Source organism: Scyliorhinus torazame, chromosome 8, assembly GCF_047496885.1.
Source record: "Scyliorhinus torazame isolate Kashiwa2021f chromosome 8, sScyTor2.1, whole genome shotgun sequence".
In the NCBI taxonomy this organism is placed as follows: Eukaryota; Metazoa; Chordata; class Chondrichthyes; order Carcharhiniformes; family Scyliorhinidae; genus Scyliorhinus; species Scyliorhinus torazame.
The window spans coordinates 31,155,807-31,176,337 of NC_092714.1; the positions used below are offsets into that span (position 1 = coordinate 31,155,807).

At 54.6% G+C, this 20,531-nt stretch overlaps 1 protein-coding gene across 3 annotated transcripts in view; it reads right to left on the reverse strand.

The window, feature by feature from the left end:
* LOC140427717 (proteasome assembly chaperone 1-like) overlaps nucleotides 1–20,531 on the reverse strand; it is a 357,213-nt gene that overhangs the window by 258,596 nt on the left and 78,086 nt on the right. For 2 of the 3 annotated variants that reach the window (XM_072513257.1, XM_072513254.1), the window contains exons 3-4: nucleotides 11,106–11,260; nucleotides 10,148–10,210 (exon numbers count right to left, since the gene is read on the reverse strand). In XM_072513257.1, the coding sequence (XP_072369358.1) occupies nucleotides 10,148–10,210; nucleotides 11,106–11,260 (218 nt within the window). The remainder of the gene's footprint in view (nucleotides 1–10,147; nucleotides 10,211–11,105; nucleotides 11,261–20,531) is intronic. The other variant, XM_072513256.1, reaches the window with a different exon arrangement.

A 20,531-nucleotide genomic window follows, 5' to 3' on the forward strand; every position in this document is an offset into this window, starting at 1 on the left:
GAGAGTGAGAGAGAGTGACAGGGAGGGTGATGGAGAGAGTGAGAGGGTGTGAGAGTGAGAGAGAGTGAGAGGGAGGGTGATGGAGAGAATGAGAGTGAGAGGTTGATGGAGAGTGAGAGGGAGTGAGAGAGAGTGAGAGTGAGGGTGATGGAGAGAGTGAGAGAGGGTGATGGAGAGGGTGATGGAGAGAGTGAGAGGGAGTGAGAGGGAGTGAGAGGGAGTGAGAGGGAGTGAGAGGGAGTGAGAGTGAGGGTGATGGAGAGAGTGATGAAGAGAGTGAGAGGGAGGGTGATGGGGAGAGTGAGAGGGAGTGAGAGGGAGTGAGAGAATGTGAGAGGGAGTGAGAGGGAGTGAGAGGGAGTGAGAGAGAGTGAGAGGGAGTGAGAGGGCGTGAGAGGGATGAGAGGGAGGGTGATGGAGAGAGTGAGAGTGATGGAGAGTGAGAGGGATGAGAGGGAGTGAGAGAGAGTGAGAGGGAGGGTGATGGAGAGAGTGAGAGGGAGTGAGAGGGAGTGAGAGGGAGTGAGAGGGAGAGATTGAGAGGAAGTGAGAGAGTGAGAGGGAGTGAGAGTGAGTGAGAGAGAGTGAGAGGGCGTGAGAGGGATGAGAGGGAGGGTGATGGAGAGAGTGAGCGTGATGGAGAGTGAGAGGGATGAGAGGGAGTGAGAGAGAGTGAGAGGGAGGGTGATGGAGAGAGTGAGAGGGAGTGAGAGAGTGTGAGAGAAAGTGAGAGGGAGTGAGAGGGAGGGTGATGGAGAGATTGAGAGGAAGTGAGAGAGTGAGAAGGAGTGAGAGTGAGAGTGAGTGAGAGTGAGAGGGAGTGAGAGAGAATGAGAGCGGGAGAGAGTGAGAGTGAGAGGGAGGGTGATGGAGAGAGTGTGAGGGAGAGAGAGGGAGCGAGAGGGAGTGAGAGGGAGGGTGATGGAGAGAGTGAGAGAGAGTGAGAGGGAGTGTGATGGAGAGAGTGAGAGAGTGAGAGAGAGTGAGAGTGAGAGTGGGAGAGAGTGAGAGTGAGTGAGAGGGAGTGAGAGGGAGTGAAAGGGAGTGAGAGGGAGTGAGAGGGAGTGGAGAGAGAGTGAGAGAGAGTGAGAGAGAGTGAGAAAGAGTGAGAGAGAGTGAGAGGGAGTGAGAGGGAGTGAGAGGGAGTGAGAGGGAGTGAAAGAGAGTGAGAGGGAGGGTGATGGAGAGAGTGAGAGGGAGTGAGAGGGAGTGAAGTGAGAGGGAGTGAGAGGAGGGTGATGGAGAGAGTGAGAGGGAGTGAGAGAGAGTGAGAGTGGGAGAGAGTGAGAGTGAGAGGGAGGGTAATGGAGGGAGTGAGAGGGAGGGCGATGGAGAAAGAGAGAGGGAGTGAGAGAGAGAGAGGGAGTGAGAGGGAGTGAGTGTGAGAGGGAGCGAGAGGGTGCGAGAGGCAGTGAGAGGGAGTGAAGTGAGAGTGAGTGAGAGGGAGGGTGATGGAGAGAGTGAGAGGGAGTGAGAGGGAATGAAGTGATAGGGAGTGAGAGGGAGGGTGATGGAGAGTGAGAGGGAGGGTGATGGAGAGAGTGAGAGGGAGTGAGAGGGAGTGAAGTGATTGGGAGTGAGAGGGAGGGTGATGGAGAGTGAGAGGGAGGGTGATGGAGAGAGTGAGAGAGAGTGAGAGGCAGTGAGAGGGAGTGAAGTGATAGGGAGTGAGAGGGAGGGTGATGGAGAGTGAGAGTGAGAGGGAGGGTGATGGAGAGAGTGAGAGGGAGTGAGAGGGAGGGTGATGGAGAGCTTGAGAGAGAGTGAGAGTGAGTGAGAGAGAGTGAGAGGGAGTGAGAGAGTGTGAGAGAGAGTGAGAGAGAGTAAAAGGAAGTGAGAGAGAGTGAGAGGGAGGGTGATGGAGAGAGTGAGAGGGAGTGAGAGAGTGTGAGAGAGAGTGAGAGGGAGTGAGAGGGAGTGAGAGGGAGTGAGAGGGAGTGAGAGAGATTGAGAGGGAGTGAGAGAGTGTGAGAGGGAGTGAGAGGGAGTGAGAGGGAGGGTGATGGAGAGATTGAGAGGAAGTGAGAGAGTGAGAGGGAGTGAGAGTGAGAGTGAGTGAGAGAGAGTGAGAGGGAGTGAGAGAGAATGAGAATGGGAGAGAGTGAGAGGGAGGGTGATGGAGAGAGTGAGAGAGAATGAGAATGGGATAGAGTGAGAGTGAGAGAGAGTGAGAGGGAGGGTGATGGAGAGGGTGAGAGGGAGTGACAGAAAGTGAGAAGGAGTGAGAGGGAGTGAGAGGGAGAGGGAGTGAGTGGGAGAGGGAGTGAGAGGGAGTGAGAGGGAGTGAGCGTGTAAAAGGGAGTGAGAGTGAGAGGGAGGGTGATGGAGAGACTGAGAGGGAGTGAGAGAGAGTAAGTAAGAGTGAGAGAGAGTGAGAGTGGGAGAGTCTGAGAGTGAGAGGGAGGGTAATGGAGGGAGTGAGAGGGAGGGCGATGGAGAAAGAGAGAGGGAGTGAGAGAGAGAGAGGGAGTGAGAGGGAGTGAGTGTGAGAGGGAGCGAGAGGGTGCGAGAGGCAGTGAGAGGGAGTGAAGTGAGAGTGAGTGAGAGGGAGGGTGATGGAGAGAGTGAGAGAGAGTGAGAGGGAGTGAGAGGGAATGAAGTGATAGGGAGTGAGAGGGAGGGTGATGGAGAGTGAGAGGGAGGGTGATGGAGAGAGTGAGAGGGAGTGAGAGGGAGTGAAGTGATTGGGGGTGATGGAGAGAGTGAGAGAGAGTGAGAGGCAGTGAGAGGGAGTGAAGTGATAGGGAGTGAGAGGGAGGGTGATGGAGAGTGAGAGTGAGAGGGAGGGTGATGGAGAGAGTGAGAGGGAGTGAGAGGGAGGGTGATGGAGAGCTTGAGAGAGAGTGAGAGTGAGTGAGAGAGAGTGAGAGGGAGTGAGAGAGTGTGAGAGAGAGTGAGAGAGAGTAAAAGGAAGTGAGAGAGAGTGAGAGGGAGGGTGATGGAGAGAGTGAGAGGGAGTGAGAGAGTGTGAGAGAGAGTGAGAGGGAGTGAGAGGGAGTGAGAGGGAGTGAGAGGGAGTGAGAGAGAGTGAGAGGGAGTGAGAGAGTGTGAGAGGGAGTGAGAGGGAGTGAGAGGGAGGGTGATGGAGAGATTGAGAGGAAGTGAGAGAGTGAGAGGGAGTGAGAGTGAGAGTGAGTGAGAGAGAGTGAGAGGGAGTGAGAGAGAATGAGAATGGGAGAGAGTGAGAGTGAGAGAGAGTGAGAGGGAGGGTGATGGAGAGAGTGAGAGAGAATGAGAATGGGAGAGAGTGAGAGTGAGAGAGAGTGAGAGGGAGGGTGATGGAGAGGGTGAGAGGGAGTGACAGAAAGTGAGAAGGAGTGAGAGGGAGTGAGAGGGAGAGGGAGTGAGTGGGAGAGGGAGTGAGAGGGAGTGAGAGGGAGTGAGCGAGTAAAAGGGAGTGAGAGTGAGAGGGAGGGTGATGGAGAGACTGAGAGGGAGTGAGAGAGAGTAAGTAAGAGTGAGAGAGAGTGAGAGGGAGGGTGATGGAGAGAGTGAGAGAGAGTGAGAGAGTGAGAGTGAGTGAGAGAGAGTGAGAGAGAGTGAGAGAGAGTGAGAGAGAGTGAGAGTGAGAGTGAGAGGGAGTGAGAGTGAGAGTGAGAGGGAGTGAGAGTGAGGGTGATGGAGAGAGTGAGAGGGGAGTGAGAGAGAGTGAGAAGGAGGGTGATGGAGAGAGTGAGAGGGAGTGAGAGAGGGAGGGTGATGGAGAGAGTGAGAGGGAGTGAGAGAGAGTGAGAGAGAGTGAGAGAGAGTGAGAGAGAGTGAGAGGGAGGGTGATGGAGAGAGTGAGAGGGTGTGAGAGTGAGAGAGAGTGAGAGGGAGGGTGATGGAGAGAATGAGAGTGAGAGGTTGATGGAGAGTGAGAGGGAGTGAGAGAGAGTGAGAGTGAGGGTGATGGAGAGAGTGAGAGAGGGTGATGGAGAGGGTGATGGAGAGAGTGAGAGAGAGTGAGAGGGAGTGAGAGGGAGTGAGAGTGAGTGAGAGTGAGGGTGATGGAGAGAGTGAGAGAGAGGGTGATGAAGAGAGTGAGAGGGAGGGTGATGGGGAGAGTGAGAGGGAGTGAGAGGGAGTGAGAGAATGTGAGAGGGAGTGAGAGGGAGTGAGAGGGAGTGAGAGGGAGTGAGAGAGAGTGAGAGGGAGTGAGAGGGCGTGAGAGGGATGAGAGGGAGGGTGATGGAGAGAGTGAGAGTGATGGAGAGTGAGAGGGATGAGAGGGAGTGAGAGAGAGTGAGAGGGAGGGTGATGGAGAGAGTGAGAGGGAGTGAGAGGGAGTGAGAGGGAGAGATTGAGAGGAAGTGAGAGAGTGAGAGGGAGTGAGAGTGAGAGTGAGTGAGAGAGAGTGAGAGGGCGTGAGAGGGATGAGAGGGAGGGTGATGGAGAGAGTGAGAGTGATGGAGAGTGAGAGGGATGAGAGGGAGTGAGAGAGAGTGAGAGGGAGGGTGATGGAGAGAGTGAGAGGGAGTGAGAGAGTGTGAGAGAGTGTGAGAGAGTGTGAGAGAGAGTGAGAGGGAGGGTGATGGAGAGATTGAGAGGAAGTGAGAGAGTGAGAAGGAGTGAGAGTGAGAGTGAGTGAGAGTGAGAGGGAGTGAGAGAGAATGAGAGCGGGAGAGAGTGAGAGTGAGAGAGAGTGAGAGAGAGTGAGAGGGAGGGTGATGGAGAGAGTGAGAGTGAGAGGGAGGGTGATGGAGAGAGTGAGAGGGAGTGAGAGAGAGTGAGAGAGAGGGTGATGGAGAGAGTGAGAGGGAGTGAGAGAGAGTGAGAGTGAGTGAGAGAGAGTGAGAGTGAGAGTGAGAGTGAGAGTGAGAGTGAGAGTGAGTGAGGGTGATGGAGAGAGTGAGAGAGAGTGAGAGGGAGTGAGAGAGAGTGAGAAGGAGGGTGATGGAGAGAGTGAGAGTGAGTGGGAGTGAGGGGGAGTGAGAGGGAGTGAGAGGGAGTGAGCGAGTAAAAGGGAGTGTGAGAGAGTGAGAAGGAGGGTGATGGAGAGAGTGAGAGGGAGTGAGAGAGTGAGAGAGGGAGGGTGATGGAGAGAATGAGAGGGAGTGAGAGTGAGAGAGAGTGAGAGGGAGGGTGATGGAGAGAGTGAGAGGGAGTGAGAGAGAGTGAGAGAGAGTGAGAGAGAGTGAGAGGGAGTGAGAGGGAGTGAGAGAGAGTGAGAGTGAGTGAGAGTGAGAGGGAGTGAGAGGGAGTGAGAGGAAGGGTGATGGAGAGAGTGAGAGTGAGAGAGAGTGAGAGAGAGTGAGAGGGAGGGTGATGGAGAGAGTGAGAGGGAGGGTGATGGAGAGAGTGAGAGGGAGGGTGATGGAGAGAGTGAGAGGGAGGGTGATGGAGAGAGTGAGAGGGAGGGTGATGGAGAGAGTGAGAGAGTGAGAGGGAGTGAGAGTGATGGAGAGAGTGAGAGAGAGGGTGATGAAGAGAGTGAGAGGGAGGGTGATGGAGAGAGTGAGAGGGAGAGGGAGGGAGAGGGAGTGAGAGAGAGTGAGAGGGAGTGAGAGGGAGTGAGAGGGAGTGAGAGGGAGGGTGATGGAGAGAGAGTGAGGGTGATGGAGAGTGAGAGGGAGGGTGATGGAGAGAGTGAGAGTGAGGGTGATGGAGAGTGAAAGGGAGTGAGAGAGTGAAAGGGAGTGAGAGGGATGGTGATGGAGAGAGTGAGAGGGAATTAGAGACGGTGAGGGAGTGAGAGAGAGTGAGAGTGGGAGAGAGTGAGAGAGAGGGAGGGTGATGGAGAGAGGGAGTGAGAGAGAGTGAGAGGGAGTGAGAGAGTGAAAGGGAGTGAGAGAGTGAGAAGGAGGGTGATGGAGAGAGTGAGAGGGATTGAGAGTGAGAGGGAGTGAGAGAGAGTGAGGGAGTGAGTGAGAGTGATGGAGAGTGAGAGGTAGGAAGAGGGAGTGAGAGGGAGGGTGATGGAGAGAGCAAAAGAGAGTGAGAGGGAGGGTGGTGGAGAGAGTGAGAGGGAGGGTGATGGAGAGAGTGAGAGGGAGGGTGATGGAGAGAGTGAGAGGGAGTGAGAGGGAGGGTGATGGAGAGATTGAGAGAGAGTGAGTGAGTGAGAGAAAGTGAGAGGGAGTGAGAGAGTGTGAGAGAGAGTGAGAGGGAGTGAGAGGGAGTGAGAGGGAGGGTGATGGAGAGATTGAGAGGAAGTGAGAGAGTGAGAGGGAGTGAGAGTGAGAGTGAGTGAGAGTGAGAGGGAGGGTGATGGAGAGAGTGAGAGTGAGTGAGAGAGAGTGAGAGGGAGTGAGAGGGAGTGAGAGAGAATGAGAATGGGAGAGAGTGAGAGAGAGTGAGAGGGAGGGTGATGGAGAGAGTGAGAGAGAGCGAGAGGGAGGGTGATGGAGAGAGTGAGAGAGAGCGAGAGGGAGGGTGATGGAGAGGGTGAGAGGGAGTGAGAGAGAGTGAGAGGGAGTGAGCGGGAGAGGGAGTGAGAGGGAGTGAGCGAGTAAAAGGGAGTGAGAGTGAGAGGGAGGGTGATGGAGAGAGTGAGAGGGAGTGAGAGAGAGTGAGAGAGTGAGTAAGAGTGAGAGAGAGTGAGAGGGAGGGTGATGGAGAGAGTGAGAGAGAGTGAGAGAGAGTGAGAGGGAGTGAGAGAGAGTGAGAGAGAGTGAGAGAGTGAGAGTGAGTGATAGAGAGTGAGAGTGAGTGAGAGAGAGTGAGTGTGAGAGTGAGAGTGAGTGAGAGTGAGGGTGATGGAGAGAGTGAGAGGGAGTGAGAGAGAGTGAGAAGGAGGGTGATGGAGAGAGTGAGAGGGAGTGAGCGAGTAAAAGGGAGTGAGAGAGTGTGAGAAGGAGGGTGATGGAGAGAGTGAGAGGGAGTGAGAGAGGGAGGGTGATGGAGAGAGTGAGAGGGTGTGAGAGAGAGTGAGAGGGAGTGAGAATGAGAATGGGAGAGAGTGAGAGTGAGAGAGAGTGAGAGGGAGGGTGATGGAGAGAGTGAGAGGGAGGGTGATGGAGAGGGTGAGAGGGAGTGAGAGAGAGTGAGAGGGAGTGAGAGTGAGAAGGAGTGAGAGGGAGAGGGAGTGAGCGAGTAAAAGGGAGTGAGAGTGAGAGGGAGGGTGATGGAGAGAGTGAGAGAGAGTGAGAGAGTGAGAGAGAGTGAGAGAGAGTGAGAGTGAGTGAGAGAGAGAGAGAGAGAGTGAGAGGGAGTGAGAGGGAGTGAGAGTGAGGGTGATGGAGAGAGTGAGAGAGAGTGAGAGTGAGAAGGAGGGTGATGGAGAGAGTGAGAGGGGGTGAGCGAGTAAAAGGGAGTGAGAGTGAGAAGGAGGGTGATGGAGGGAGTGAGAGTGAGAGAGAGTGAGAGGGAGTGAGAGGGAGGGTGATGGAGAGAGTGAGAGGGTGTGAGAGAGAGTGAGAGGGAGGGTGATGGAGAGAGTGAGAGTGAGAGGTTGATGGAGAGTGAGAGGGAGTGAGAGAGAGTGAGAGTGAGGGTGATGGAGAGAGTCAGAGAGAGTGAGAGGGAGGGTGATGGAGAGAGTGAGAGGGAGTGAGAGAATGTGAGAGGGAGTGAGAGGGAGGGTGATGGAGAGAGTGAGAGAGAGGGTGATGAAGAGAGTGAGAGGGAGGTTGATGGGGAGAGTGAGAGGGAGTGAGAGGGAGTGAGAGAATGTGAGAGGGAGTGAGAGGGAGTGAGAGGGAGTGAGAGAGAGTGAGAGAGAGTGAGAGGGCGTGAGAGGGATGAGAGGGAGGGTGATGGAGAGAGTGAGAGTGATAGAGAGCGAGAGGGATGAGAGGGAGTGAGAGAGAGTGAGAGGGAGGGTGATGGAGAGAGTGAGAGGGAGTGAGAGGGAGAGATTGAGAGGAAGTGAGAGAGTGAGAGGGAGTGAGACTGAGAGTGAGTGAGAGAGAGTGAGAGGGAGGGTGATGGAGAGAGTGAGAGGGAGTGAGAGAGTGTGAGAGAGAGTGAGAGTGAGTGAGAGTGAGTGAGAGGGAGTGAGAGGGAGTGAGAGGGAGTGAGAGGGAGGGTGATGGAGAGATTGAGAGGAAGTGAGAGAGTGAGAAGGAGTGAGAGTGAGAGTGAGTGAGAGTGAGAGGGAGTGAGAGAGAATGAGAGCGGGAGAGAGTGAGAGTGAGAGAGAGTGAGAGGGAGGGTGATGGAGAGAGTGAGAGTGAGAGGGAGGGTGATGGAGAGAGTGAGAGGGAGTGAGAGAGAGTGAGAGAGAGTGAGAGGGTGGGTGATGGAGGGAGTGAGAGAGAGTGAGAGGGAGTGAGAGGGAGTGAGAGAGTGTGAGAGTGAGTGAGTGAGAGAGAGTGAGAGTGAGTGAGAGAGAGTGAGAGTGAGAGTGAGAGGGAGTGAGAGTGAGAGTGAGAGTGAGGGTGAGGGTGATGGAGAGAGTGAGAGGGAGTGAGCGAGTAAAAGGGAGTGTGAGAGAGTGAGAAGGAGGGTGATGGAGAGAGTGAGAGGGAGTGAGAGAGTGAGAGAGGGAGGGTGATGGAGAGAATGAGAGGGAGTGAGAGTGAGAGAGAGTGAGAGAGTGAGAGGGAGGGTGATGGAGAGAGTGAGAGGGAGTGAGAGAGAGAGAGAGAGAGAGAGTGAGAGGGAGTGAGAGAGAGTGAGAGAGAGTGAGAGAGAGTGAGAGTGAGAGAGAGTGAGAGGGAGTGAGAGAGAGTGAGAGAGAGTGAGAGGGAGTGAGAGAGAGTGAGAGAGAGTGAGAGAGAGTGAGAGAGAGTGAGAGAGAGTGAGAGAGAGTGAGAGAGAGAGAGAGAGAGAGTGAGAGAGAGAGTGAGTGAGAGAGAGTGAGAGAGAGTGAGAGAGAGTGAGAGTGAGGGTGATGGAGAGAGTGAGAGGGAGGGTGATGGAGAGAGTGAGAGGGAGGGTAATGGAGAGAGTGAGAGGGAGGGTGATGGAGAGAGTGAGAGAGAGAGAGAGAGTGAGAGGGAGTGAGAGTGAGGGAGAGAGTGAGAGAGAGGGTGATGAAGAGAGTGAGAGGGAGGGTGATGGAGAGAGTGAGAGGGAGTGAGAGGGAGAGGGAGTGAGAGAGAGTGAGAGGGAGTGAGAGGGCGTGAGAGGGCGTGAGAGGGCGTGAGAGGGCGTGAGAGGGCGTGAGAGGGCGTGAGAGGGCGTGAGAGGGCGTGAGAGGGAGGGTGATGGAGAGAGTGAGAGTGAGGGTGATGGAGAGTGAAAGGGAGTGAGAGAGTGAAAGGGAGTGAGAGGGATGAGAGGGAGGGTGATGGAGAGAGTGAGAGGGAATTAGAGAGGGTGAGGGAGTGAGAGAGAGTGAGAGTGTGAAAGGGAGTGAGAGTGAGAAGGAGGGTGATGGAGAGAGTGAGAGGGATTGAGAGTGAGAGGGAGTGAGAGAGAGTGAGGGAGTGAGTGAGAGTGATGGAGAGTGAGAGGTAGGAAGAGGGAGTGAGAGGGAGGGTGGTGGAGAGAGTGAGACTGAGAGTGAGGGTGATGGAGAGTGAGAGGGATGAGAGGGAGGGTGATGGAGAGAGGTCTGAGTTGACCACGGTGATATGGGTCTGGAGTCACATACAGGCCCAGACTGGGTGAGGACATGAGTGACCTATCTGGGATATTTATGACAAACCGACCATTTCACATTCACTTTACGAACACCATTTTTAAAATAATTTTCAGTTTCATTTTAAACTGAATTTTCTCAAACTACGCTGGACAGAGTTTTTTTTTTAAATTGTCCATGTGAAGTGGGTGTCGCTGGCTGTGCCAGCATTTATTGCCCATCTCTAATTGCTCTTGAAGGGACAGTTAAGAGTCAACCATATTGTTGTGGGTCTGGAGTCACATATAGGCCAGACCGGGTAAGAGTGGCAGGTTTCCTTCCCGAAAGGACATTAGTGAACCAGATGGGATTTTACGACAATTGTCACTGGTTTCATGGTCACCATTAGACTTTTAATGAATTCAAATTTCACCATCTGCAGTTACGGGATTCGAACCCAGTTCCCCAGAGGTCCCCAAACCCCCTGGGTTTCTGGTTTACTAGTCCAGTGTCAATGCCACTGAGCCACCGCCTCCCCTCAATCTCGGGTTCACTGGATCATCAGTACACGTTGCGGGAATGCCTCATCCAGCCAGGACTGGAAGGCAGCAACCTACCATTACTTTGTCCCCAACGCAAAGTTGCGATTGAAGCTCTAAAGCACCTGTCTTCACCTACACAATCTACAGTAAATGAGGGGACACAGCTGCAGAAACGCACCTTTTCAGTCCACTGGAAGAGCTGATCGTCAGCCATGTAGCAGCTACAATGACAGGTCAGAATCTGCAGGGAGAGAATGATTACACCTGACAGCAAATAGGCAACATTTTGAACAGGCATTCCTCCCGCACAATTCCTCACCTCAGGATGTCCCTTGACACTTCACAGTCCCTGAAGTATTTTTCAAATGTAGTTACGCTCTAACTAGAATTTTACCCCATTGGCACAGATAGGCCAGTGATCTTGGTCATTGCTGGCTTACGAGACATAAATGTGAAAAATAGCAACATGCACAGATGTAAAAGGAATTGATACTCTTCAAGATACTAATTTATTCCCAGAATTAATCATTTTAATATCCCATTATTCAATTGATTTTGGGGCTCTGCTGCATCGACTAAACGGCACTCAGCAGCTTCTAACTCAACCTGGAAAGGGTAAATCAGCTGCCCTCGGGTTACACACTATCTTACCCTGCACTGCTTGCTGCCTGTGAACTTTCAATCCCCTCAGATTTAACCCGGTCAATGGTTTACCAATCGACTTCCTCAGCACTGCCCAGCCTGAGAAAGAGAAAATGCCAAGTGCTCCTCACTTGTTGCAAAGTTCACATTTTTGGTTATTGAGCAAGGAGCAGTTCAGATCGCGCTGTGACCATGGTCAAAATCACTTACCGATGCCAACAATTCCGGGTCATTTATAACTACCTGGGTAAGTGCCTTCAGGAGAGACGGGTAGAAGGCTGTGGGAGGGAATGTTTGCTGCGTATCTTGAGTGGAGCTAGTCTGTCATCACCACACTCACAAACTCAATTCCCATCAGGTCAGACTGTGCGCATGAATGATGAATTTGCGCAGGAATGAGATTTATGTACAGTAGTTTGGACAGCTGTCTTTTAAATGTACATTTGCTCAGATTGTCAGATACTCAGACACATTTATTCAATCATAAAACTGACCATTGGATTGGATGTCAACCGGTAGAGAAGGCATGATGAATCTGTCGGGAACTGACGATTGACGGTGTCTGTCCCCTTAACTCTCTCATTCCACAATGTAACAGCTCCAATAATTTCCCAGCTCCCAGAGCATTGAACAAAGGAATTCAGAAACCCTATGAAGACAAACAGCAGAGGATGTATGGTCAATAATAGAAGTAATTCAATCACTGCTTTACGTTGTAACAATGAGACAAAACAGACAAAGTAAATGGAGACAGAGAGATCAGGTACCTCCACACTTCAATTATCATAAAGAAACAACCATCAGGTAGAAAATAGACTGAGGGGAACGAGCTAGAGATCGAGGGGAATGAGATAGAGACCCAGGGGAACGAGATAGAGATCAGGGGGAAAGAGATAGAGACCCTGGGGAACGGGATAGAGATCAAGGGGAAAGAGATAGAGGACGAGGGGAACGGGATAGAGACCTAGGAGAACGGGTTAGAGACCGAGGGAAACGGGATAGAGACCGAGGGGAACGGGTTAGAGACCGAGGGAAACGGGATAGAGACCGAGGGGAACGGGTTAGAGGTCGAGGGGAACGGGATAGAGGTCGAGGGGAACGGGATAGAGGTCGAGGGGAACGGGATAGAGGTCGAGGGGAACGGGATAGAGACCGAGGGGAACGGGATAGAGGTCGAGGGGAACGGGATAGAGGTCGAGGGGAACGGGATAGAGACCGAGGGGAACGGGATAGAGGTGAGGGGAACGGGATAGAGACCGAGGGGAACAGTATAGAGATCGAGGGGAACGGGATAGAGGTCGAGGGGAACGGGATAGAGGTCGAGGGGAACGGGATAGAGGTCGAGGGGAACGGGATAGAGGTCGAGGGGAACGGGATAGAGGTGGAGGGGAACGGGTTAGAGGTGGAGGGGAACGGGATAGAGGTCGAGGGGAACGGGATAGAGGTCGAGGGGAACGGGATAGAGGTCGAGGGGAACGGGATAGAGGTCGAGGGGAACGGGATAGAGACCGAGGGGAACGGGATAGAGGTGAGGGGAACGGGATAGAGACCGAGGGGAACAGTATAGAGATCGAGGGGAACGGGATAGAGGTCGAGGGGAACGGGATAGAGATCGAGGGGAACGGGATAGAGGTCGAGGGGAACGGGATAGAGACCGAGGGGAACGGTATAGAGATCGAGGGGAACGGGATAGAGGTCGAGGGGAACGGGATAGAGGTCGAGGGGAACGGGATAGAGGTCGAGGGGAACGGGATAGAGACCGGGGGGAACGGGATAGAGACCGAGGGGAATGGGATAGAGGTGAGGGGAACGGGATAGAGACCGAGGGGACCGAGATAGAGATCGAGGGGAACGGGGTAGAGACCGAGGAGAACGAGATAGAGACCGAGGGGAACGGGATATCGAAGGGAACGGGATAGAAATCGAGGGGAATGGGATAGAAATCGAGGGAACGGGATAGAGAACGAGGGGAACGGGATAGACATCGAGGGGAACGGGATAGAGACCGAGGGGAACGTGATAGAGATCGAGGGGAACGGGATAGAGGTCGAAGGGAACGGGATAGAGACCGAGGGGAACGAGATAGAGACCGAGGGGAACGGGATAGAGATCGAGGGGAATGGGATAGAGATCGAGAAGAACGGGTTAGAGACCGAGGGGAACGGGATAGAGACGGAGGGGAACGAGATAGAGACGAAGGGGAAAGGGATAAAGATCGAGGGGAACGAGCTAGAGACCTAGGGGAACGGGATAGAGATCGAGGGGAACGGGATAGAGACCGAGGTGGAGCGGGATAAAGACCGAGGGGAATGGGTAAAGACCGAGGGGAACGGATAAAGACCGAGGGGAACGGGATAGAGATCGAGGGGAATGAGATAGATGCCAAGGAGAACGGCATAGAGACCGAGGGGAACGGGATAGAGATCAATGGGAACGGGATAGAGACGGAGGGGAACGGGATAGAGATCGAGAAGAACGGGTTAGAGACCGAGTGGAACGGGATAGAGATCGAGTGGAACGGGATAGAGATCGAGGGGAACGGGACAGAAACGGAGAAAAACGGGATAGAGATTGAGGGGAACGGGATAGAGGTCGAGGGGAACGGGATAGAGGTCGAGGGGAACGGGATAGAGGTCGAGGGGAACGGGTTAGAGGTGGAGGGGAACGGGATAGAGGTCGAGGGGAACGGGATAGAGGTCGAGGGGAACGGGATAGAGGTCGAGGGGAACGGGATAGAGGTCGAGGGGAACGGGATAGAGACCGAGGGGAACGGGATAGAGGTGAGGGGAACGGGATAGAGACCGAGGGGAACAGTATAGAGATCGAGGGGAACGGGATAGAGGTCGAGGGGAACGGGATAGAGATCGAGGGGAACGGGATAGAGGTCGAGGGGAACGGGATAGAGACCGAGGGGAACGGTATAGAGATCGAGGGGAATGGGATAGAGGTCGAGGGGAACGGGATAGAGGTCGAGGGGAACGGGATAGAGGTCGAGGGGAACGGGATAGAGACCGGGGGGAACGGGATAGAGACCGAGGGGAATGGGATAGAGGTGAGGGGAACGGGATAGAGGTGAGGGGAACGGGATAGAGACCGAGGGGAACGAGATAGAGATCGAGGGGAACGTGATAGAGACCGAGTAGAAGGAGATAGGGACCGAGGGAAACGAGATAGAGACCGAAGGGAACGAGATAGAGACCGAGGGGAACGAGATAGAGACCGAGGGGAACGAGATAGAGACCGAGGGGAACGAGTTAGAGACCGAGGGGAAGGGGATAGAGACCGAGGGGAGCGTGATAGAGACCGAGTAGAACGAGATAGAGACGGAGGGGAACGAGATAGAGACCGAGAGGAACGGGATAGAGACCGAGCGTAACGGGATAGAGACCGAGGGGACCGAGATAGAGATCGAGGGGAACGGGATAGAGACCGAGGAGAACGAGATAGAGACCGAGGGGAACGGGATATCGAAGGGAACGGGATAGAAATCGAGGGGAATGGGATAGAAATCGAGGGAACGGGATAGAGAACGAGGGGAACGGGATAGACATCGAGGGGAACGGGATAGAGGTCGAGGGGAACGGGATAGAGATTGAAGGGAACGGGATAGAGACCGAGGGGAACGTGATACAGACCGAGGGGAAAGGGCTAAAGACCGAGGGGAACGAGATAGAGACTGAGGGGAAAAGGATAAAGGTCGAGGGGAACGAGATAGAGACCGAGGGGAACGGGATAGAGATCGAGAAGAACGCGTTAGATACCGAGGAGCACGGCATAGAGACGAAGGGGAACTGGAGAGAGATCAATGGGAACGGGGTAGAGATCGAGAATAACGGGTTAGAGACCGAGGGGAATGGGATAGAGATCGAGGGGAGTGGGATAGATACCGAGGGGAATGGGACGGAAACAGAGGGGGACAGGAGAGAGATCGAGGGGAACGGGATAAAGACCGAGGGGAACGGGATAGAGATCGAGAAGAACGGGATAGAGATCGAGTGGAACGGGATAGAGATCGAGTGGAACGGGATAGAGATCGAGTGGAACGGGATAGAGATCGAGGAGACCGGGACAGAAACGGAGGGGAACGGGATAGAGACCGAGGGGAACTGGTAGAGACCGAGGGGAACGAGGTAGAGACCGAGGAGTACGGGATAGAGACCGAGGGAACGGGATAGAGACAAAGGGGAATGGGATAGAGACCGAGGGGAACGGGATAGAAATCGAGGGGAACGGGATATCGAAGAGAACGGGATAGAAATCGAGGGGAATGGGATAGAAATCGAGGGAACGGGATAGAGAACAAGGGGAACGGGATAGACATCGAGGGGAACGGGATAGAGACCGAGGGGAACGTGATAGAGATCGAGGGGAACGGGATAGAGATCGAGGGGAACGGGATAGAGGTCGAGGGGAACGGGATAGAGGTCGAGGGGAATGCGATAGAGATCAAAGGGAACGAGATAGAGATCGAAGGGAACGGGATAGAGACCGAGGGGAACGTGATAGAGACCGAGTAGAACGAGATAGAGATCGAGGGGAACGGGATAGAGACTGCGGGGAACGGGATAGAGGTCGAGGGGAACGGGATAGAGGTCGAGGGGAACGGGACAGAGGTCGAGGGGAACGGGATAGAGGTGAGGGGAACGGGATAGAGACCGAGGGGAATGGGATAGAGACCGAGGGGAATGGGATAGAGGTGAGGGGAACGGGATAGAGGTGAAGGGAACGGGATAGAGACCGAGGGAAACGTGATAGAGATCGAGGGGAACGTGATAGAGACCGAGTAGAACGAGATAGAGACGGAGGGAAACGAGATAGAGACCGAGGGGAACAAGATAGAGACTGAGGGGAATGAGATAGAGACCAAGGGGAATGAGATAGAGACCGAGGGGAAGGGGATAGAGACCGAGGGGAAGGGGATAGAGACCGAGGGGAAGGGGATAGAGACCGAGGGGAGCGTGATAGAGACCGAGTAGAACGAAATAGAGACGGAGTGGAACGAGATAAAGACCGAGGGGAACGGGATAGAGACCGAGGGGACCGAGATAGAGATCGAGGGGAACGGGATAGAGACCGAGGGGAACGAGATAGAGATCAAGGGGAACGAGATAGAGACCGAGGGGAACGGGATAGAGACCGAGGGGAACGAGATAGAGACCGAGGGGAAAAGGATAAAGACCGAGGGGAAAAGGATAAAGACCGAGGGGAACGGGATAGAGATCGAGGGGAATGGGATAGAGATCGAGAAGAACGGGTTAGAGACCGAGGGGAACGGGATAGAGACGGAGGGGAACGAGATAGAGATGAAGGGGAAAGGGATAAAGATCGAGGGGAACGAGCTAGAGACCTAGGGGAACGGGATAGAGATCGAGGGGAACGGGATAGAGACCGAGGTGGAACGGGATAAAGACCGAGGGGAATGGGTAAAGACCGAGGGGAACGGGTAAAGACCGAGGGGAACGGGATAGAGATCGAGGGGAATGAGATAGATGCCATGGAGAACGGCATAGAGACCGAGGGGAACGGGATAGAGATCAATGGGAACGGGATAGAGACCGAGGGAACGGGATAGAGATCGAGAAGAACGGGTTAGAGACCGAGTGGAACGGGATAGAGATCGAGTGGAACGGCATAGAGATCGAGGGGAACGGGACAGAAACGGAGAAAAACGGGATAGAGATTGAGGGGAACGGGATAGAGACCGAGGGGAACGGGATAGAGACCGAGGGGAACGGGATAGAGACCGAGGGGAACGGGATAGAGGTCGAGGGGAACGGGATAGAGGTCGAGGGGAACGGGATAGAGGTCGAGGGGAACGGGATAGAGGTCGAGGGGAACGGGATAGAGGTCGAGGGGAACGGGATAGAGACCGAGGGGAACGGGATAGAGGTGAGGGGAACGGGATAGAGACCGAGGGGAACAGTATAGAGATCGAGGGGAACGGGATAGAGGTCGAGGGGAACGGGATTGAGATCGAGGGGAATGGGATAGAGGTCGAGGGGAACGGGATAGAGACCGAGGGGAACGGTATAGAGATCGAGGGGAACGGGATAGAGGTCGAGGGGAACGGGATAGAGACCGGGGAAACGGGATAGAGACCGAGGGGAACGGGATAGAGACCGAGGGGAACGGGATAGAGACCGAGGGGAATGGGATAGAGGTGAGGGGAACGGGATAGAGGTGAGGGGAACGGGATAGAGGTGAGGGGAACGGGATAGAGGTGAGGGGAACGGGATAGAGACCGAGGGGAACGAGATAGAGATCGAGGGGAACGTGATAGAGACCGAGTAGAAGGAGATAGAGACCGAGGGAAACGAGATAGAGACCGAGGGGAACGAGATAGAGACTGAGGGGAACGAGATAGAGACCGAGGGGAACGAGATAGAGACCGAGGGGAAGGGGATAGAGACCGAGGGGAGCGTGATAGAGACCGAGTAGAACGAGATAGAGACGGAGGGGAACGAGATAGAGACCGAGGGGAACGGGATAGAGGCCGAGCGTAACGGGATAGAGACCGAGGGGACCGAGATAGAGATCGAGGGGAATGGGATAGAGACCGAGGAGAACGAGATAGAGACCAAGGGAAACGGGATATCGAAGGGAACGGGATAGAAATCGAGGGGAATGGGATCGAAATCGAGGGAACGGGATAGAGAACAAGTGGAACGGGATAGACATCGAGGGGAACGGGATAGAGACCGAGGGGAACGTGATAGTGATCGAGGGGAACGGGATAGAGGTCGAGGGGAATGAGATAGAGATCGAAGGGAACGGGATAGAGACAGAGTAGAACGAGATAGAGATCGAGGGGAACGGGATAGAGGTCGAGGGGAACGGGATAGAGGTCGCGGGGAACGGGATAGAGGTCGAGGGGAACGGGATAGAGGTCGAGGGGAACGGGATAGAGGTCGAGGGGAACGGGACAGAGGTCGAAGGGAACGGGATAGAGGTCGAGGGGAACGGGATAGAGGTCGAGGGGAATGGGATAGAGACCGAGGGGAACGGGATAGAGGTGAGGGGAACGGGATAGAGACCGAGGGGAATGGGATAGAGACCGAGGGGAATGGGATAGAGGTGAGGGGAACGGAATAGAGGTGAAGGGAACGGGATAGAGACCGAGGGGAACGAGATAGAGATCGAGGGGAACGTGATAGAGACCGAGTAGAACGAGATAGAGACGGAGGGAAACGGGATAGAGGTCGAGGGGTACGGGATAGAGGTCGAGGGGAACGGGATAGAGGTCGAGGGGAACGGGACAGAGGTCGAAGGGAACGGGACAGAGGTCGAGGGGAACGGGATAGAGGTCGAGGGGAATGGGATAGAGACCGAGGGGAACGGGAAATAGGTGAGGGGAACGGGATAGAGATCGAGGGGAATGGGATAGAGACCGAGGGGAATGGGATAGAGGTGAGGGGAACGGGATAGAGGTGAAGGGAACGGGATAGAGACCGAGGGGAACGAGATAAAGATCGAGGGGAACGTGATAGAGACCGAGTAGAACGAGATAGAGACGGAGGGAAACGAGATAGAGACCGAGGGGAACAAGATAGCGACTGAGGGGAATGAGATAGAGACCAAGGGGAATGAGATAGAGACCGAGGGGAAGGGGATAGAGACCGAGGGGAGCGTGATAGAGACCGAGTAGAACGAAATAGAGACGGAGTGGAACGAGATAAAGACCGAGGGGAACGGGATAGAGACCGAGGGGAACGGGATAGAGACCGAGGGGACCGAGATAGAGATCGAGGGGAACGGGATAGAGACCGAGGGGAACGAGATAGAGATCAAGGGGAACGGGATAGAGACCGAGGGGAACGGGATAGATATCGAAGGGAACGGGATTGAAATCGAGGGGAACGGGATAGAAATCGTGGGAACGGAATAGAGAACGAGGGGAACGGGATAGACATCGAGGGGAACGAGATAGAGACCGAGGGGAACGAGATAGGGACCGAGGGGAGCGAGATAGAGACCGAGGGGAACGAGATAGAGACCGAGGGGAACGGGATAGAGACCGAGGGGAACGAGATAGAGACCGAGGGGAGCGAGATAGAGATCGAGGGGAATGAGATAGAGACCGAGGGGAACGGGATAGGGACCGAGGGGAACTTGATAGCGGCCGAGGGGAACGAGGTAGAAATCGAGAGGAATGGGAGAGAGACCGAGGCAACGGGAGAGAGGCGGAGGGGAACGGAATAGAGATCGAGGGTAACGGAATAGAGGTCGAGGGGAACGGAATAGAGGTCGAGGGGATCGTAATAGACGTCGAGGGGAACGGGATTGAGACCGAGGGGAACTTGATAGAGACCAAGAAGAACGGGATAGAGATCGAGGGGAACGGGATAGAGATTGAGAAGAACGGGTTAGAGACAGAGGGGAACGGGATAGAGACCGAGTGGAACGGGATAAAGACCAAGGGGAACGGGATAAAGACCAAGGGGAACAGGAGAAAGACCGAGGGGAACGGGATAGAGATCGAGGGGAACGGGATAGAGATCGAGGGGAACGAGATAGATACCGAGGAGAACGGCATAGAGACCGAGGGGAACGGGATAGAGACCGAGGGAACGAGATAGAGACCGAGGGGAAAGGGATAAAGACCGAGGGGAACGAGATAGAGACCAAAGGGAACGGGATAGAGATCGAGTGGAACGGGATAGAGATCGAGTGGAACGGGATAGAGATCGAGGAGAACAGGAGGCCGATAGAGCCTCCGAGGAGGATGGGAATAGAGGGATACGGACCCAGGAAGTGGAGAAGATTGGAGTTTAGTCGGGCAGCATGGTCGGCACGGGCTTGGAGGGCCAAAGGGCCTGTTCCTGTGCCGTACATTTCTTTGTTCTTTGTAGAACGGGACAGAAACGGAGGGGAACGGGATAGAGACCGAGGGGAACGGGATAGAGACCGAGGGGAACGAGATAGAGACCGAGGGGAACGAGGTAGAGACCGAGGAGAACGAGATAGAGACCAAGGGGAACAAGATAGAGACCGAGGGGAACTTGATAGCGACCGAGGGGAACGAGATAGAAATCGAGAGGAACGGGAGAGAGATCGAGGGAACGGGATAGAGACGGAGGGGAACGGAATAGATATCGAGGGGAACGGAATAGAGATCGAGGGGAACGGAATAGAGGTCGAGGGGAACGGGATAGAGACCGAGGGGAACTTGATAGAGATCAAGAAGAACGGGATAGAGATCGAGGGGAACGGGATAGAGATTGAGAAGAACGGGATAGAGACCGAGGGGAACGGGATAAAGACCAAGGGGAACGGGATAAAGACCAAGGGGAACAGGAGAAAGACCGAGGGGTACGAGATAGAGACCGAGGGGAACGGGATAGAGTGCGAGGGGAAAGGGATAAAGACCGAGGGGAACGAGATAGAGACCGAGGGGAGCGAGATAGAGGCCGAGGGAAACGGGATACAGACCGAGGGGAACGGGATAGAGACCGAGGGGAACGGGATAGAGACCGAGGGGAATGGGATAGAGACCGAGGGGACCGGGATAGAGAACGAGGGGAACGAGATAGAGACCGAAGGGAACAGGAAAGAGACCGAGGGGAATGGGATAGAGACCGAGGAGAATGTGATAGAGACTGAGGGGAACGGGAGAGAGTCCGAGGAGAACGTGATAGAGACCGAGGGTAACGGGATAGAGATAGAGGGGAATGGGATAGAGACTGAGTGGAACAGGACAGAGACCGAGGGGAACAGGATAGAGATCGAGGGGAACGGGATAGAGATCGAGGGGAACGTGATAGAGACCGAGGGGAACTTGATAGAGATCAAGAAGAACGGGATAGAGATCGAGGGGAACGGGATAGAGACCGACGGGAACGGGATAGAGATCGAGGGGAACGGGATAGAGATCGAGGGGAACGAGATAGAGACCGAGGGAAACGGGATACAGACCGAGGGAA